Source organism: Spodoptera frugiperda, chromosome 15 (assembly GCF_023101765.2).
Source record: "Spodoptera frugiperda isolate SF20-4 chromosome 15, AGI-APGP_CSIRO_Sfru_2.0, whole genome shotgun sequence".
Classification (NCBI taxonomy): Eukaryota; Metazoa; Arthropoda; class Insecta; order Lepidoptera; family Noctuidae; genus Spodoptera; species Spodoptera frugiperda.
In genome coordinates this window covers 14,952,204-14,970,599 of record NC_064226.1, presented here as the reverse complement: position 1 = coordinate 14,970,599, position 18,396 = coordinate 14,952,204, and the positions used below count along the sequence as shown (strand labels likewise).

The 18,396-nt window shown below is 36.4% G+C and overlaps 2 protein-coding genes across 2 annotated transcripts; one reads left to right on the top strand and one right to left on the bottom strand.

The window, feature by feature from the left end:
• Positions 1-525: 525 nt before the first annotated feature.
• LOC118271504 (gamma-1-syntrophin) lies at positions 526-18,125 on the top strand. Its single transcript, XM_035587611.2, has 13 exons — positions 526-1,040; positions 2,574-2,720; positions 5,015-5,174; positions 7,326-7,451; positions 7,768-7,889; positions 8,332-8,467; positions 8,780-8,850; positions 8,942-9,058; positions 9,139-9,297; positions 9,577-9,825; positions 12,911-13,026; positions 13,215-13,305; positions 13,417-18,125. The coding sequence occupies exons 1-13, from the start codon at positions 1,005-1,007 to the stop codon at positions 13,528-13,530; spliced, it is 1,644 nt and encodes a 547-aa protein (XP_035443504.1). The 5' UTR covers positions 526-1,004; the 3' UTR covers positions 13,531-18,125.
• Positions 10,251-12,870, bottom strand: LOC118271491 (potassium/sodium hyperpolarization-activated cyclic nucleotide-gated channel 1-like). Its single transcript, XM_035587593.2, has 6 exons — positions 12,403-12,870; positions 11,913-12,126; positions 10,857-11,827; positions 10,690-10,776; positions 10,503-10,609; positions 10,251-10,426 (listed from the first exon to the last, which is right to left on the bottom strand). Exons 1-6 carry the CDS (start codon positions 12,601-12,603, stop codon positions 10,300-10,302), a joined length of 1,707 nt encoding a protein of 568 aa, XP_035443486.2. The 5' UTR covers positions 12,604-12,870; the 3' UTR covers positions 10,251-10,299.
• Positions 18,126-18,396: the final 271 nt, after the last annotated feature.

The following is an 18,396-nucleotide window of genomic DNA, read 5'->3' as shown; positions in this document are numbered from 1 at the left end:
AAAACTTAACCCTCCTTCTGGCGCATTCGGGGAAAAACGCATAATATGTAGTTGTGCATTTTCAAGTATCTGAATTCTTTACAGAAATATTTCGCTCAGTTAAATTTGAAAACAAGCGCCATCTACCAGAACTCTCTATAACTAATGATGGTTTAAGAAAACTAGAAGAACACATTCCATAATATCAGTCCCAGCTAGCATGGACTTATAGAACCATTCCAAGCATTAATAGCAGATGTAAATTAACTAGCTGCTAAGCTACGTAACATTAAAATGATTAAACTTTTGATTATTTAGTTCGATTTAATTCAATTCAACTCAGTGTTTGGTAATTTCAAAAAAACTATTTTGTAACGTTATAGTCACGAAAATCTGTTAAAACAATATTACTTCGCATTTTTAATATTGGTTACATAAAAATACAATCAGTTTACTACAAGCAATCGATTTTACTAAATTCAAAAGTCGACTAATCGATATAGTGTCTTAGTATGATTGATAAGACAGCCAGGCGAGGGTGGAACGCGCACATCACTAGTATGTACTTAGCGAGCATAGGAAGTGGTGTCGTCCGTCGTCAATTTTCCAAGAAAATATTTGTTATTGTACTGGAATAAAGTAATTTTTCAATGAAAACCTTCTAACCACTACGAATTAGTAACTTAATTTTATTGAATATTTAATACTTGTCACTCGGTCGTAGTATATCCGTCGTATTTCAATTGTTTTGATGCCGTTCACCTATATTGATTTATCGTATGCCAGTGACCTGTTTTTAGTATTTGTAATGTATAACTCATAAATAATTAATTTATCATCATTAGAAGCAACAGTAGGGCTAATTAGAAATGAAGTTTTGATTAGAAATTCTTCGCAAGAAAGCGTGATGTGGTGGAAGTCAGTGATACTGGCAAGGGTCCGTAATTTTTTTATGTGATATCGAGTTTTATATTATTTGGAACGTTCCAAAAGTTTTTATATCGTTATGGTGTGTATGTTCTACAATGATGACGCCTATTGAGGAGAAGAAAGATGAAAAGGTAAGCAGAATTGAAATATTTAAAATTTCACTTTTATTCGATTTTCGACATTATTTATGACAGGATTTTGGTTCCAGTCCCTACAGCCGTCTACTAAAAATTCAAGAAAGCTAAAATAAATTAGTATGATCTAAATCAAACACTGTCTAGTCATTTTCCAATAAAAGCTTAGGTAATTAAAGTCTCACTCATTTCACAATTAATAATTTTTAACACAGGATATTAATTTTAAGGTGTAAAATCTAAACATCATGTTAAAATTAGTTATAGTGATATTAATTAGTAATATTAATTCTACAAATTATTGAACAAACTAGTTGAAAAGAGTTAGAGGAATAAATCATAAACCTACCTATGTCCTTACAAATTAAAATCACTTATTTTACTCGGTCATTTTTATTCATCTTACAACCACAGCACAGTTCATGGATCTAATGACTAGTAATTGATAAATAAAAATATTCATTACTATGACACAAGATGTGTAAGGAACAACCTATTGGGAGAGTTAGTAACTATTTTGTCTCATAGAAAATTGAAATATAATATAATGATCTGCTCAACTCGTGTGCGGGGAGGTAGAAACTACAGTTTGAATTGTAACATTTTTAAGTGTTTCTCATATTGCCAATATGCTATTTATTTGTCATCGTCCTGTTGATCAGCGTGATGGCCTATACAACACAAATAATTTATTTTCAAATCGAATCAGTGGTCCCGGAGATTAGTTATCACATTAAAAAATAAACAACTCTTCAGCTTTATATAATATGTAGTTACAAGCTAATGACTCAAAAAAATACTTCTCTCGAAATTGTATGATAAATGAAAAGTCATGGTGTATGCTATATTATAACTACTTGTATACTTTATTAAGTGCTGACCCTAATTAGTTATCACCATTTCAAAAATAGTGTTCAGCCAAATAACTGCCTAGTTACTTACAATCAATAAATTCATGTGCCTTCTACGTGGATAATTTGTGAGACCAGTGGCTAATGTTTGCCTGGCTAAAATATTAACTGTCTAATTGATTACTAATTAGATAGGTACTTTCCTTGTTTGTCAACTTAACAATAGATTCATTATGGTGGCATGTCATTCAAAGCTATAATATTTATTTGCATAGAAATTGTTTTATTGTTATCCAATGTTCAATGGGTAAATTAAGTGTGAATGACAATATGTCTCCGTGATTTAAAATTTCAAACATCACTCAGTAGTGAGATAACCACCTAACTACCAAGAAATTATTGAATAGCTAACTGTTATAAAATTAGTCTGACAGATCTAACTAACTATCTAGATAAAGTGCAATTAGTTATAACTACTAGTGACTATTTTAAAAGGATCATTTTATTCTATTTTGTTTATTAAGACCACATTAAGTTAAGAATATATCGTTAAGCTGCCATATTATCACTACTTGGATTCCATTTTCATCATTGAATTCTTCGAAATCATTAAACATTTGAGGTCCATCTAAAACATGTCAAGTCCGTCTTTATTTCTTACCATGGCTCCAATTTCCAGATACGTACAGGCATGGTGCAGGTCTCGGACGGCAAGTCCCGCCCGAGGCCGGCGCGGCTGGTACTCACGATGGATGCGGTGACCGTACAGCGCGAGGCCCCTGTGCCTGTGCAGCCGACCAAGGATAAAAATGTGCCACATGCTAGGGTAAGTCATAGTTACAAAAATTTATTTAAAAAGCTGCTAATTAGTTCAGTATTACAAGTTATAGTTAGCTCATGTATGGTCGTTGATCATGCTAGAATGGTAAAACTAATTTTGATAAAACCCAGTAAATATATATTTTTTTAAGTATTTAACACCTGATCTAATAATCCCCTTATAGAACTTATAGTTAATAAGAAATGCATAGGTAAATTATAAAATACAATGCATAACTACCTATGTAGATTTTATTTCACATTTTATTCATTAAAATCTGATAGGCATCACAATATTATACCGCACTAATAAATTTTAATGTTCAACAACCCTCGAAAGGCTGCTATCATTAATTCCCTTGATGTTTTGATTGTATCGACAGCGACTATAAAATATGGCCCATAATTATTGTTTCGGCTGATCAAAATCTAATGTAAGCACAGGCACTTACACCACGAGTTTAATTGAAAAAGCTTTTACGTCCGTATAGTTTACGTGGCTAGTTTTATTTCGTGGCAAGTTTACATAAATCCAACTCATTAACCTTGTGTGGTGGGATTAGTTTGATAGTAAACCCGAGCGTTTGGCATTGTTGTCTGCGTTTAACCAACAATTCGCTATAAAAGCATTTTAAACAAATCAACACAACACGTAAAGTTCACGGCCGTAGTTTTTGCATAGCATGCGGACTAATTCCATAGATTGCTTGTTGATATGGAATGGAGTTTTCATGCGGCAATCACGTGTGCAAGTTGATTAATAGATCATTGATTGATTCAATACTACGAAGGTCATTAACGCAAATGATGTCCAACGTCCAACCATTAGATTCATTCCTGTAAGTGTCTAGGAAATTGTTGAAAGATAAATATCTAGTAACTTATAAAAGTCTGAAGTTTTATTTTTAAAGTCATGTGCTCGATTCATGTCTATTTATATGAAAAGATTGGTCAATGACACTATGTTCTTGTTTAGGTCTTAAATTGCACAATTGGTGTACCAATTCACACCGAATGCCATTGTTAGACTGGCTGATATTGTGTCAATCATCAAGGAGATATTTTTAGGACAGTAGGCAACTGAGAATTGTAAATGAATGCAACAATTAATGTGTATTGTATTGGGACACAATAGTCATGTCCTCCGGCGTGGCAGTACTACAGTTTTGATATAATAGCAGCTAGAGGTGCAACAACTGGGTCACTTCCGACATCATGATAGAGCCATAGGTCACCGATATTACCTCAGGCCTCTACACTTTCAAAATACCTACTTCACAGTTTCATTATGAAATGTTTCAGTCAGGAAACATTCTCGAGTGTTTGTAGAGTCGACGCTACGCTGTAGTGTCGATGAATACACCCATAGCACGGAACATGTGTTTGGTGTAAGATTAATATTAAATTGATTACCACTTTAATGGAATAAAGGCATATTCTGTAACTTCGATGTTCACGTTAGGATGTGCTGTGAGATTATCAGCGCTGATCGCATTAAGGATATTAAAGGGTCGCCAAGCAAACAGAAAATAGTCCTTCAACAAATTACCTAGTTAAAATAATCTAAAATTGACAGACTGCCTCTCGCCTGATACTCGCTTATGAGTGGAGTGTCCTAAATTATACCGCCACACCATCTGAATTCCGTTGATATATTTGCCTTATAACACAGTAGACTGCAAATATCATCAAGATACTAAAACAGTCGTGGGCAGTAGCCGTAACAATTCAAACATAAATCCACGCAGATAATGATTTTTACATGAAGCCGGGAGCAAGCTAATGGGCGGTAGTAGTGAATTATTAAACGCACAATGAAACATTTAGTGCAGGTAGCTGTGGTATCTCCGTGAAGCTAAGCCGACAGACGCGAACTTGAAACCGGGACTGTGTTTAAAATTTCCCATTGTTGATATAATTACATTTCCTCGCTAAAATTAGACGCTTCCATGCTTCTTTTGTACATAACAAATGAAAAACGTAACAAGTTTAACATTTTTAATCTGTGTTTACTTCCGTTTCGTCTGCGGACGTTTTAAAAGTAACGTATTTTTCTCGAACGCAATGTTTACTGAACATTGTGTCGCGCCGCCGGCACTGACATGCAAATCGGCTGAATCCAATTAACTTTTTGACGTTAAACAAATCCGATTAAACATTGTGTTTAACCACGACGCTCAATACACGATAATATGATATTATTTTCTCACTCGTTTGTCAATATTGGATTGTAAGGATATTTACTCTTTAGATTTGATAATTTAAAACTCCTTAATTTCTGATTAACAACTTTATTTCCAGGAGCGAATGGTCCAAATCACACGGCAGAAAGTTGGCGGTTTGGGGCTTAGCATAAAAGGTGGTTCTGAACATAAGCTACCTATCCTCATCTCGAAGATATACAAGGACCAGGCGGCTGACCAGACCGGTCAGCTCTTTGTTGGAGACGCTGTTATTAAAGGTAGGTGTATACAAATAGAAGAGTAATAAAAAGCACTGAGTAGGACTCAATATGAGGTGAAACTACTAGCATGATTACACTAAGTAGATATACCATTCTAGGCTATTTACGTACTATCACAAGGTCTATTCGAAAATCGATAAAATCCTAATAGGTCTCTGGCCGAGCCATCAAACGGAGTCGTACACTGACCTGGTAAATATGTTTACAACGGGTAAACAAAACGAGGTTACAAAGATCGAAATAGTCTAGGTATTGATTTAACGTTAGCTTGCAGGGATATGCCTAGGGATTGACGCGATGTGTTTTAAGACGATACGGACGAATCGCGGAACGTAACTACTAAATAAAAATAGCAAATCGATAATCTTGTAGGAAAAGGAACACAATTTTTTAGACCAGTTGTTTTTAGGTAGTAAATCAGTTTTCAACTGCAACTTTCGACCAAATATGTATATCTATAACTACATGTCCCGGCAAATTTCGTACCGCCTCAAACACGTTGTTCTCACCTTCCCTGAACTTCCACAAATCATTCAAGACTTTTTTATATATTAAACTACGTCTGCTAATATGTTAACAGCCAATAAAATATTCACCACCTTTTGTCTTCATTAATTAAGTTCGTCGGAAAATTGGTTTCGCGGAACAGCAAATAGGTGCAAATATCAACAGGTATTCTACCCGCCGGGTGGATTCTATTGAGGTTTTTCCGTTAGTCCCAATAGATTAAGGTGTTAAGTAGACTAGATAATTATGCTCGAATACTTATATGCTTGGAACAATATTGAGAGATTTCAATTTGGTACTTTTTAGCAAACAAGAGATATAAAAAGAAATTTTACCTAGCCTAGGCAATAAGTTGTAGAAAATATTGACTTATTTCTATTTTAATAAACTCAACATTGCAATAATAAACTCACTATTATTTGGTATGTGAGTCCTTCGCTAAAGTTTGAAACAGATCCATTGTTTACAGTCCACATCTCCCGTCCCCAACACAGCCGTAGATTACAGTTAATTCCTAGAATTAGTTGCAACGCCAGTCCCATCCAATTGCTTAACAAGTTGCAATTAGATGCTACTGGATGCAAATACTACGTTGAGGGAACAATTAAAAGCAATTAAGGAGGTTTCTAGATACTCCTGGGAAGGAGCTGCGGTCGTTTTTAGGCAAAATGTGAGCTTGATTGATTGGCAGTTAGGCAGATAGGATGGGTAATCGAATTTCACGATGATTGACAGTAGTTATTGTTTGTTTAATATTGTATTACTTGTCTGTTCCATATTAATTGATAGGAATCGTAGCTTTGTTTTCAATTCAGTATAAATATTTAATGGAACTGATTTATGAAGATGATTTGATATTTCTGTTTTGATTTTGTATTCGACTGAATCTGTACATGCTATAAATCAAAGTCATCCTCCGCGTCTGTCTTTACCGCTATATTTGTTAGCTAAAATATCAAAAGTGACTGAACAGACTTGATGAGGATTAAGCGTACAATTCGTCAATAATATATAGTATATATATCTAAAGTATGACACAGTGAATAAAGCGACCAATGTTCTCTCATACATGTAGGTCAGCAAGTTCGTCAGTTATCTCATCAGTGTTAGATCAAGAAAAGATGGTTTCATAACTTCATAAGCCACGCCGTTGTGCGTTGTGCAAGAGCTTCATATAATTACCGGGATCAAACGGCCGAGCTACGCTATAAATACAAACACGCTGCTAACTATGCGGAACAATAAAAATTACTCAGTGCAATGTGTATGCGGAATTACTAGTACTCGTATATTGCATATTACAATAGAACAGAAAGTAGAATAGACAATTTAAATTTTTAAATAAGTATATTATTGCGATGTTTTATTGTCAAGGGACTATTAATAAAAAAAAGTTACATAACTGATCGTAAGCAGCTGCTACTTTCGTTATTCCAAATTCTTCTTACTAATGGAATTCTAATTCTAAACCTTCAAGAAACGAGCGTATTCCTTTTTAAAACGCATCGCGCCTGTGTCTCCTCTAGAGTCCATGGGTAGCGCTAATCACTAACCTCGGGTGTTACTTCTGCACGTTTGACCCACATTCCATAAGAAAAACATTTTATATGTGTTATACAAGAAAAATGATCTTAATTGCAGTTAACGGAGAGTACATAACGGCATGCAAGCACGACGATGCAGTGAACATATTGCGGAACGCGGGAGACATAGTGGTGCTCACTGTCAAACACTACAGGGCCGCTACACCTTTTCTGCAGAAACAAGGTGGGAGAAACTATACTGCTTTTTCTACCATAGAATCTAGCTATAATAACATGCTATGTTGGATGGTTAAAATAGATGATAGATAGATGTGGCTAGATTAAACAATGCATTCGAACCACGGACATAACAGCATTTATTTTATCACAAGGCAAAAGTTCTAGCTGTTGTTAGATCCAGACTTTTTCCATAGTAAACAACTCCTCCATTGCGGTACCTTAAGAAAATTTTTAGTACCTTACCTACCTACTATGAGTACTATCAATAAGTAACTTGGACAATAAGTACTTAATGTTTTCATATCGTTATATTGTTCCAGCGGACGGAGCCTCGGACACGGACAGTAGTACGGGCGACGACCACCCGTCGCTACACAACAAGAACGTAGACGCCAACTGCAATACTGAGAAGAACACTGAACAAACCAATGGCGGTTGGCAGGTATGTTTCCAGCTTTTGTGACTAAAACAATCATAATATTGTTATACGATACATTTTGAGGTGTTCATTCCTGTGCTTTGAAATTTGGTAACAGTCGTGCATCTGATATTACTACGATTTCATTAGATCACGGATGAGATTAGAGTAACGTGTATCATCACGCATACGTTGACTAATTAAATCTTCTGCACATCTGGCTAACAATTCGACTGTTATTAATAATTAATCTTAATTTAAAACCTCTGAATCGGTCTTGATTTTTGTCCGAAACTCCGTCCGAAAAAGTAATATCAAACAAATAATGTTGGATTGAGATCTGTCATTGGCTGTAAGACTCAAAAACACAGAAGCATATTGAGTCTCTGCGACTGAAGTAACATAGAATTATTGCAGATGGCAATACAAGTTTGTAATAACATCATTGTTTGTGTATAATTGTCAGAGTGCGTGGGGCGAGTGCGAGGACGTGTTGTCCCGGCCGGGCAGCGCCACGGGCTCCGTGCGCGGCTCGCGCCCGCCCTCCGTCGCCTCCGACATGCCCTGCGACACCAACCGCGAGTGGGTCGACGTTGTTTCTGGTATGCATACCTTTGTAACTGCTAACACTATTTTATCATAATAATCATAGCAATTGGCATCCCAAAGTCCCTGCCTATACCCCCATGGAAGATGTTATAAACGTTTTCAAGTTCTTGATCTTATTATACCATGTATCATAGTTTGATCATCATCTTGAGTGATATTAGGCCATAAGTAACTCAGGATTGCCGCAATGTCTATTTATCATTCCCTCATAATAGCATTACAAGACCCCTGTTTCTTTCATAATTTAGAGAAGAAAAATTCCAGCTTTGGGATTTAATTTTAAAACATTTATTATCATTTTACAGTTCCATTGATGATGGGCTACGTCACAAGATACGTGTTAGGAACAGATAAACTACGACCTGGCGCGTTTGAGGTATGCCTGCTCTGCAGGATCACTCTTCATAACTAACTTCATTATTTACGGCATTATAATAATGTATACCGTTGTATGTTCGTGTGTCCAGGTTCGCGGTGCCCGTCCTCACCTAACAACGGGAGTGATCCATGCAGAAGACCCGGCGGCACTCTCACAGTGGCTCAAAAGTATCTCCGACAACATTGTGGGACTCACTAACCTACAGGTAAGCATTTAGGTCATTAAGAAATTTGCTCTGAAGTCATTTCAGACTGCAGGATTATAATTGATTGTTTACTTTTACAGATGAAGTTGTTCAATCGCCACTTCGGCCCGGGCGAGCGCATCGAGTACATGGGCTGGGTCCACGAGGGAGTAGTCCAGGCTCAGCAGCCCTGGCAGACTTACAGACCCAAGTTCCTCGTACTCAAGGGGACTGATGTTATGCTGTTTGATGTTCCACCCGTGAGTTGTCATTGTACTATTGATAACCGAGACATGAGATAGTATTTCTTTATAAAATCAATATAAATATATAATAAAAATAAAAACTGTTAAAAAACAAAGTCGCATACTAAATTAGATAATGTTTATGCTTTTTACTCTCATCTTGCTTGTGATCATAATGGATTAAGGGCTCTGGTCGAGTCCGAAAGTAATCGAACAAAAAATAAATGATGTTATTGTTTGTTTTAAAATTATAAGTTCAGACATTGTAATATAAAATACTGGTATCTGTGCCAGATGTCGAGTACGGAGCTGGCGAAGTGTCCGGAGAGCCTGAAGGTGTACCAGACGATGTTCCGCACGGTGAAGGAGAGCGAGACGGTGGACTGGCGCCAGCACTGCTTCCTCGTGCAGAGCTCGGCGCCCGGCCCCGCCGGCGCCGCGCCCCCGGGGCCGAGGTACTTCAGCGCAGAGACCAGGCAGGACCTGCTGCGGGTCGAGGCCGCCTGGACCACCAACATCGTCAACTCCGTTATACGGCTCGGGGTCAGTACCTTACTGCTTTTTATTCTACACTTAGAATTAGCTATGGTATACTGTATGTTATTTGTACGCAATATTAGGTTCCTAGTGTCAAAATTAATACAAATGGAGACAAAAAGAAAACAAATATGAAATCAGTGTTTGTTTTTTTGACTTATTAAGAAAAAACTTAAACGTATATTACTTAAATAAAAAAGACTTCACAGTCTGTGAAATCAGCATGCGGTCACGCTTCATTATATGGACCTGTTTTAGTGTGGGTTGTCGACATTTTTTGATGATAGGGAGATTGGACACGAGGTATTGGGTTTCCAGTAACCTGACTCTCAGCGAAACCCAAGCGTTCTTTCACGCCGGTTTTCTGTAAGGCTGTGATACCACTCCGGTCAAACCGATACATTCGTGCCGAAGCATAGCTGTTCCACACTTATTCATGATGTCCCACAAGTTGTGCCGCGCCTGATGTCTGTGGCCCCGCTAGTTGCTGGGCGGCTTGTGCCGTGGGCGCGCGTGTCGCAGCGGTCGGCGCGAGGCCGCGTCGTCCATGCGCCGCTTCAGGTGCGGGTACGGCTGCAGGCACGCCAGGAACGACGGACTGTCCAGTCTGACACATAACAAAACATTCATTTTCTCCAACTAAATTAATCTTGACTTAAATATTCGACACTACATAAACTTACTTATAAATCTCTGTGATCTCGAGCGCGATGATGGTAGCAGTGCGTAGTATACCGGGCGATAGCAAAGCATTCTCACCAAAGAACGCTCCATCTCGTAGATGCGCCACCTACATTACCAGGCCATAAGTGCTGCTGTAAGTACTTATAATGTTTGTGTGGAGGAGAAAAAATTGTGATGTATTCTCACCTCTCTTCCCGTGGCATCCATAACTGCCACAGTTCCTGAAGATATCAAGTGTATGGACTCGCCAGGCTTGTTGAACTCTACTATGATCTGTGAACAGCAATATAATATTGAAAAGAGTTTAAAACACGGAATAATCTTCATAGTTTACACGTTACCAAGTGAAGTACCTGGCCAGGCATGTACAAGACTTGCTTCAAACTGAATATAATGGAGTTGATGAGTGCGACGGGCATGTCCTGGAACATCGGCACGTTCATGACGAGGCGCTGGCAGCAGTGCATGTTGATGTCCTGCCGGATCTGCTCGTTGATCGTGTTCTTGATCGCCTCCTCGTGGAAGAAGTGCTCGTTGAACTTGTAGTTAATAAACAATCTGATCTTTCTCTTCAAATACTTCGGCAACCGCATGAACACCATGTACTCCTCTAATTCTCTGGCCTTGCCACTGAAGCAGTAAGTTTCGAACTGGTGATATATCGCCAGGCGGAGGAGCGCGGAGAAGGCGTACGTGAGGAACAGTAGGCCCAGCAGGCCCATGCCCGACGACAGCAACAGCTCGGGCACGAAGTGCGTGTCCAGCGGGGTGTAGTACCCCGCGCCGATGCACAGCCCGCATACTAAATAAAAGTTCGTGCTGTACTTCTGAAATAATGAATGCTCTGCCTCCTCGTGCTTCATGATGTGAAACCGCTTCAGCCACGCTATGAAAGCGTCAGTCTTTTCATACAGATGATAGCAAAATATTGGTACTTGGTAATGTATGTAAGTCATCCAGTGGAAGAACATGATCAACATCACAAATATCTTCAACGCCACGTAGTTGATGTACGACAGCTGGAACTGACCTATAACGTTTTTCCATTGTGCGTTCAGGGATGTACTTCTGAGGAGCTTAAATAGGAACATGATTGTATGAGTCGGGTACTCGCACTCTTTAAATGGCTCGATTAGCTGTAAAGGTAAACACCCAATGAAATCTGTTATGAAGTTTGTCTTCAGGTAGTGTATCGCTATCATTTTTGGATCTAGGATGATAACTTTGTGTTCGTGTTCGAGATAGCCAGTCACGAACAGGGAGCAAACGTTGAGGAAAGCCAGTGCGTCAGTGAACAAAATGAACGGGTCGTAATAATTCGGACCTGAAAACAATGAAAACATCATTCATTCATCTTATTTATTTTGGAATAGAAAGGAAATTAATGAAAAGTAAATAAGAGCAGTTACATGTGATGAAGACTTGCACGGGCATGTAGAGGAAGACGGCGAATACGAAGAAGAGTTGCATGCAGTCCCAGTAGTACTTGATGGGGCTGTAGGGGTGCCAGACGCAGGACACGTGCCGCTCGCGCTCCTTGTGCAGGCGCTTGAGGCTGCGGATGAACAGCGTGGACCCGTGGTGCCACGCGCACGGACGGACCAACCCGCGCACCACGCAGCGCTGACAGGACGCGACATTACAACACGGAATATAAAATCCTTTCACACTTAGCGTCATATCGTTACGAAATTCAATTATCGAAAAGGCAATAGGCATTTCGTACGATGTTTATTTTATGAGATTGTTTGGATACGTCATCTGCCCATATTAGTTTACGAATGGATATAGGCCTCTCCAGTACCCAATGGCACGCTACTTTGTCCCTCTTTATCGCATAATTTGTTGTTAAAATTACGGTCTTGGAACCATTATTAGGGCAGGTATCAGGTATCTAACCTGTCTTTGAAAAAAGTTTGCAGTCGGCGGCACATCCGCACATTCAGACGTGTGTGAAATTGTACAAACATGCTTGCCGTCTCCGTACATTCTTGTATGTACTAATCTTAACTTATATAATAGAAATAATAATCGAATTAATCTTATAACAAATGTGACAGATGTTGAACGACGAGATGTCAATGAGAATAGGATTTTCATTTACCGCAGACAAATGTCGAAAAGCCTTAAAAAGGTTAATAGAAAAGTTTCATTTAAAAGAGAAAATGAGATTGAGTTCTTAAAATCCATACAAATTGGTTGAAGTTGTGAATTCGTTCAATAAATAAATAAAAAATTGTTCCTTTTTAAGAATGGCCACTTAATGTTGGACTATACTGTTTGGACCTCATGTAAGACTTACAATCGACGTTGACCTGTTGGTGGTTGGCCAACCATTGTCCACTAATGCCAGAACCAATTTAGTCGTCATGTATAAAAATCTAAATAAATATGTGTATTGTTACAGAAGAAAACGTTCACTGTAGTACACATGGGTCGCGCGGCGGGACTGACGTTAGACTGGGCGGCCGGGTTCTCACTCAGTGAGGGCACGCCCGGAGCCAAGCCTGTTTGGGCCTACCGGTGAGTCAATACAAATATAGATTTTTTCATACAATTTTGACCTTTATAACCATTTTCAATAAGGTGGAAATTATTGTCAATGAGTATGTATTCATGATTGACCGACGTCACATGACGTCATGCGTCCTTGGGACTCCGATAAGCGCTTCCTTTAGATTTTAAAACAGTATTTTTCGTGTGTCCGTCAGGTTTTCTCAACTCCGAGGATCCAGTGATGATGGCAAATCTAAATTAAAACTACACTTCCAAGACTCTGAGACTAAAGTTATTGAAACAAAGGTAAGCTATCTCTATCAATTTTAGACTTTGTGGCATTGTAATAAAGTTGAAAATCATAGTCCTTAAATGTCTGTAGATTTTTTGAATAAAGTACCTAATTTTTTGTTCCAGGAACTAGAATGCCAGATCCTACAGAGCTTATTGTTTTGCATGCATGCGTTTCTGACGGCGAAGGTAGCGTCCGTCGACCCTGCGTTCCTCGCGTCCATACAACAGTCCAATTAGAACCTTATTTCAATAAATACAAGGTTGGTTATTCATTATTTTATAATTGGGCACACTAATGGATCACGTTGATATTATACAAAGTAGGGTAATATGTGAGTGTTCATGAGTTTGTATCTTAAGCATGAATGGAGTAAAGGTGTACGTGTGGCGTTTGAAGTTAAATAATCCATTAGTGGCCCAAACAAATACTCTATAATTTTTACTCAAGAGTTTACGTTATGTAGATTTTTTTTATACTTAACATATGAGGAATACGAATGACGGACTAGTATTAAATCCACTTGGGTTATTGAAGTTCCCATTTATATTATTTGTGATATCGCAAAGATCTATTGAAATAACGGAGTCCGAAATGATAACAGAGGTCAGTATAGTAACTTCCTAATTATGATTTACTTTACGTATAAAGTGAAATGAATACTACTTTAGTCAAAGGCCTAAACATTTAGAACCCAAACAGCGAATGTTGAAAGACTAAATTATAAATGTAGCACTGTTGTCTCTTACAAATCTATTTTTGAATCTTACTTCTATCGTTATTAGGGTGAAATTTGCATAATACCCTCGTCTTCCCTGTACATACTTTCTAGAATCTTCTATTTATTGCTTGGAGTCTTTAACATCACAATTTTTCTTCAGAGAAACACAAACATCGTATAAATGGATTTTATGCTCCATAGATTTATTTACATTTCTGAGAGTAAAATCATGATTTATATCATAGTGTCAACAGAATATAATTAAAATCTTCCACAAACACATTTTCTGAATATGTAGCAAAATGAACTAAGTAGTCCCAATCTCTTAATTTAAGGTTATCCATTCCGATCCAAAGTACCTTAAAAGCTGATATAATAAAACACATTTTAATAATAATATCTAACTTAATGACGATCGACAAATAACTATGTATAATTAGTATTTGCTAATTACGTGGGATACTACACACAAACTCAATTGTAGTACGTATTAGTTACACTATAAAAATGTAACAAAATGGAGATGTCTCTTTAAAAAAAAAACGATAAAAACAATAATTTATCATTAAAACTAGAAAACAAATGCGCTTTTAAAAATAAAATTGTTTGACGAATTATAATACTCATGAATCGAATTCTATTAAGTCCAATTTATTAAATTTTCTAAAACTTTCGAATTGCTAGAAAATTGGCGACGCGCAATTGCAAAAGAATGCATAAAATTGCATCTTTTTATTTTGATCTTAATAATAAACTTTAAACTAAATTGCTACACGGCAAAACTATAAAAAAATCCTCTAATATAAATAAAGCGAAAAGACAAAAGCAATAGTTTTCGACAACAAGAAAATATTTCGACAAAAATCGTTATGAAATCGAAATAAAAAAGTGTGAATTCGATAGTAAATCGACAAAATACTCATTTTAGTAACGTATAGTACTCAACACACCAAAGATTTTTAATGTTTGATCGTTCATATTGTTAGCGGTAGACATGTGTACGTGATATGTTCTCGAAAGAGGCTATTTATTGACTGAAAAGTATCGAAGGTAGACATGGACTGTACTCAATCGATACATGGATCTATTATCGTGAACATTTAAAGCGTAGATACATTGAAAAGTAATGTCCATACAGTTGATGACTAATGAGCTTTGAAGCTGTGTCTCGGTGTCCATCTATCGAAGTGAGTACATGTCCCATGTTAAGCGTGAATAGGTATTATTATTATATTAGAAATATTTATTATATAAAATATATATTATAATTACGAAACATTTTAAATTGTTTGAAATTGGTAAACTTTGCGCTTGCTTCATATCATTAAATTTAAGTAAATGAATTATATCGTCGCCACTGATATGTTATCGAAATCATAGATTTTCTTATACATGGTGCTGTTTAGTGGCTGTTTGAGTGTTTATAATCTAAAAGACTTTATTTTAGTGTTTTCCTTTTATTGCTGAAGTAAAACTTCCTTAAGAAGAATCATCTGATTGCTGCTGCAGCTGATATATTGTTTACATCTCTGTATAGAATAGCTTACACAGCCACTAACAAATCACCACTCTATTTAATTTGTTGATATAAAGTTTATATTTTATCTGTAAAACTTATCTGCCTTGAGGCTCTATATTATAGTAACTGTGTAGATCTATACATTATTTTAAACTGAACTAGTTATATCATTTTATAAATGAATTAGACTGTACTATATAATAATTATTATTATAATATTTTAAGTAAGAAATCGTCTGGATCACAGTTTTAAAGTATTTTATTGTAAAGCAAACATCAACCTTATTGGAGAGTTAATGAGATAGCTTATTGCATACAAGATACGCCCTTGTACTTCTAGTTTAAGTTTCTAAACACATGAAACGTCCCAGAGTACAAGAGCACGCCTTTGATATCGACTAGTCTTCGTTAGTCGACAATAATGAGTACTGACTAGACTGATATTTCGAGGGGCGACAAGTACCCAGCTCTATACACTAGTGTCGCGGTATCGATAAGCTACTCGTTTTGTATCGAGTAACAATATGTCCAAACGATCTTAGTAGGCACGTAGAGTAGACAGATAGACCATAGATAACTGCCAGACCATTTCTTATAAGAAGACTAAAATTGTTCAACACATTTATTTAGAGTACTTATGAAGTAATTGTTGAAGTAGGTGTTCGGCTAAAGAATTTAATTGTTTCAGTTGTATATTGTATAGTTGTTTGTATAAAGCCTTGTGTACTGTCAATTTGTACTAACGTCGATTGTAATTACGGTAGGACTCGGGTTGAATTAGGACTATATCTTTCACATGCTCTATCTTTACTTAATTTCATGATTATGACTTGATATTGGCAACGATTCTACATATTTGGTTTTAGAGGATATTGAGGAAATTAAAACAATGAGCTCACTTTTGTAATAGCGAACTTTGAATAGTAAACGTCTTTGTTAACAAGGTGTGTGACAGATATGGACCAATTTTATACGTATGTAAACAGTATTACATTATTATATAACTCCAGACGAGTTTGCACGTCGTTATAGATTTTATTTCTTCATTAACGTAATTAGATCATGATTCACGTATTAGTTTTGTGAATATTATAAACAATTTAATGTCGGACATTATGTGAAGTAGCGAATTATTCGGTAATCGAATGTTTTATAGTGGCGCCACACATGTACCACGTGGCGTCGCGCACGCACTTTTGTTAAATGTTTAGTAAATACGTGATTTGTCATAATACTCCTCTATTGGGACTGTAACTTATATTATTCTTTGTTAAATACGTTTTAACTTTACATTTATAAGTTTATATTTAATTTTAATGTTAATGAATCCATTTCATCCACATTTAAATGCTCAGACAATCATTCTGACATAGCAGATACTAGATTTCTTGAATAAATCATTTTACCAAACGTGTATACCATCGTATCATACTTAGCGTATGCTGAGCTTGTTACTTTCCTTGTAACCTCCTTGTATTGTAATTACTACAGATGAATCGATTAGTCAATTTAGAGAATATACTCAAGACTGAACTTGGATGTTGTGCGAGCACACCTTACTTTAGACCCAAGCTTCACATAGGACCGTTTTGTAACGCAACCATTAGTAGAAAAAGGAAAAAAAAACTAAGATTGCCTCGTTGGGTGATTTCGAATCACCCAACCTAGGCAGTGAGCCCAGTTATTAGCTCGCCCTCTAATATTTGAAACCTATAGCTGGCATTCCAAAGAAACATTCACAAAAATATTGCTTCATTAGTACAATAGACATTATAATATGTCAAAATATTTTTACTCTCTGTACGAGTATCAATTTGTAGTTATAAAAATTTTAAGTGTCAATTCATAAGTCAATCAATTATAGAAAAATGTTCAATTAACTACAATGTAAGATATAAATAATAAATAACCATTAATATGTGCAGTTGCAAAACGGTCCTTGATAAATTTCCTTTAATTGTGTATTATCTATAGTAGCAGTATTTGTAAAGTTGCGTCTAATTAGTTACTTGACTAAACTTTATTTTTCTTAATAGACTGAGTATTTATTGCAGTGCTAATTCAGCAAAAACATGAATCTCTATTATTCAACATTGGTCATTTCTTTAAACAAATAAAAATTGCATAAATAAATCTCAGTCTAAACTGTTATAATGATGTAGTTTATTAAAATACCAATTTTAATATCAAACGCCTTGATCCCTAGTGTTGAGAATAGATCAAGAAACAAAAAGTAAAAGTAACACTAAAACTTCAGTAACGATTTTCTCAACGCTAGATGGCGCTACTATCGCGAATGGGATGACTAGAGGGCGCCATCATCGCTGTCCTTAACACATTTGAATCATAAATTCCTTGATTTTCGAATTTATATAAAGAAGTATATTTAATTTGTAAGCTAAACGCGTGTTTTTATAAATTATGTAGAAGGGTCGAGTGATGGTCGCGTCAATTGTTCCGGTCATCTGTCTGTCACCTGAACATGTAAAGGAAATGTACCACGACTAAGTGGGTAGTGACTAATCTAGTTATTTATACCTATTGTTGATTAATGTAACTATATTGTATCCATTAGTAAAATATTAATTCAATAACTTGTAGTTTCAATTATTTAGTCTCATGTAGAACCCTATAGCATTAGCTTTTAGTTTGCAACGCTTGTAGATTCAAAGGTATAAAGAAAAAGACACATTATTTTATTATATTATTTAATCCAAGCTTGAGGAACAAAGTAAAGCTACACAAAGACAAAAACTAACAGCACTAAACATTCGTGTACGAGGTGTAAAAATAATTTCCTATTACAATGTAAATTCTGACTTTCATATTTTTATCATAAACAATTTGTGCGATAGATCAGCTGAT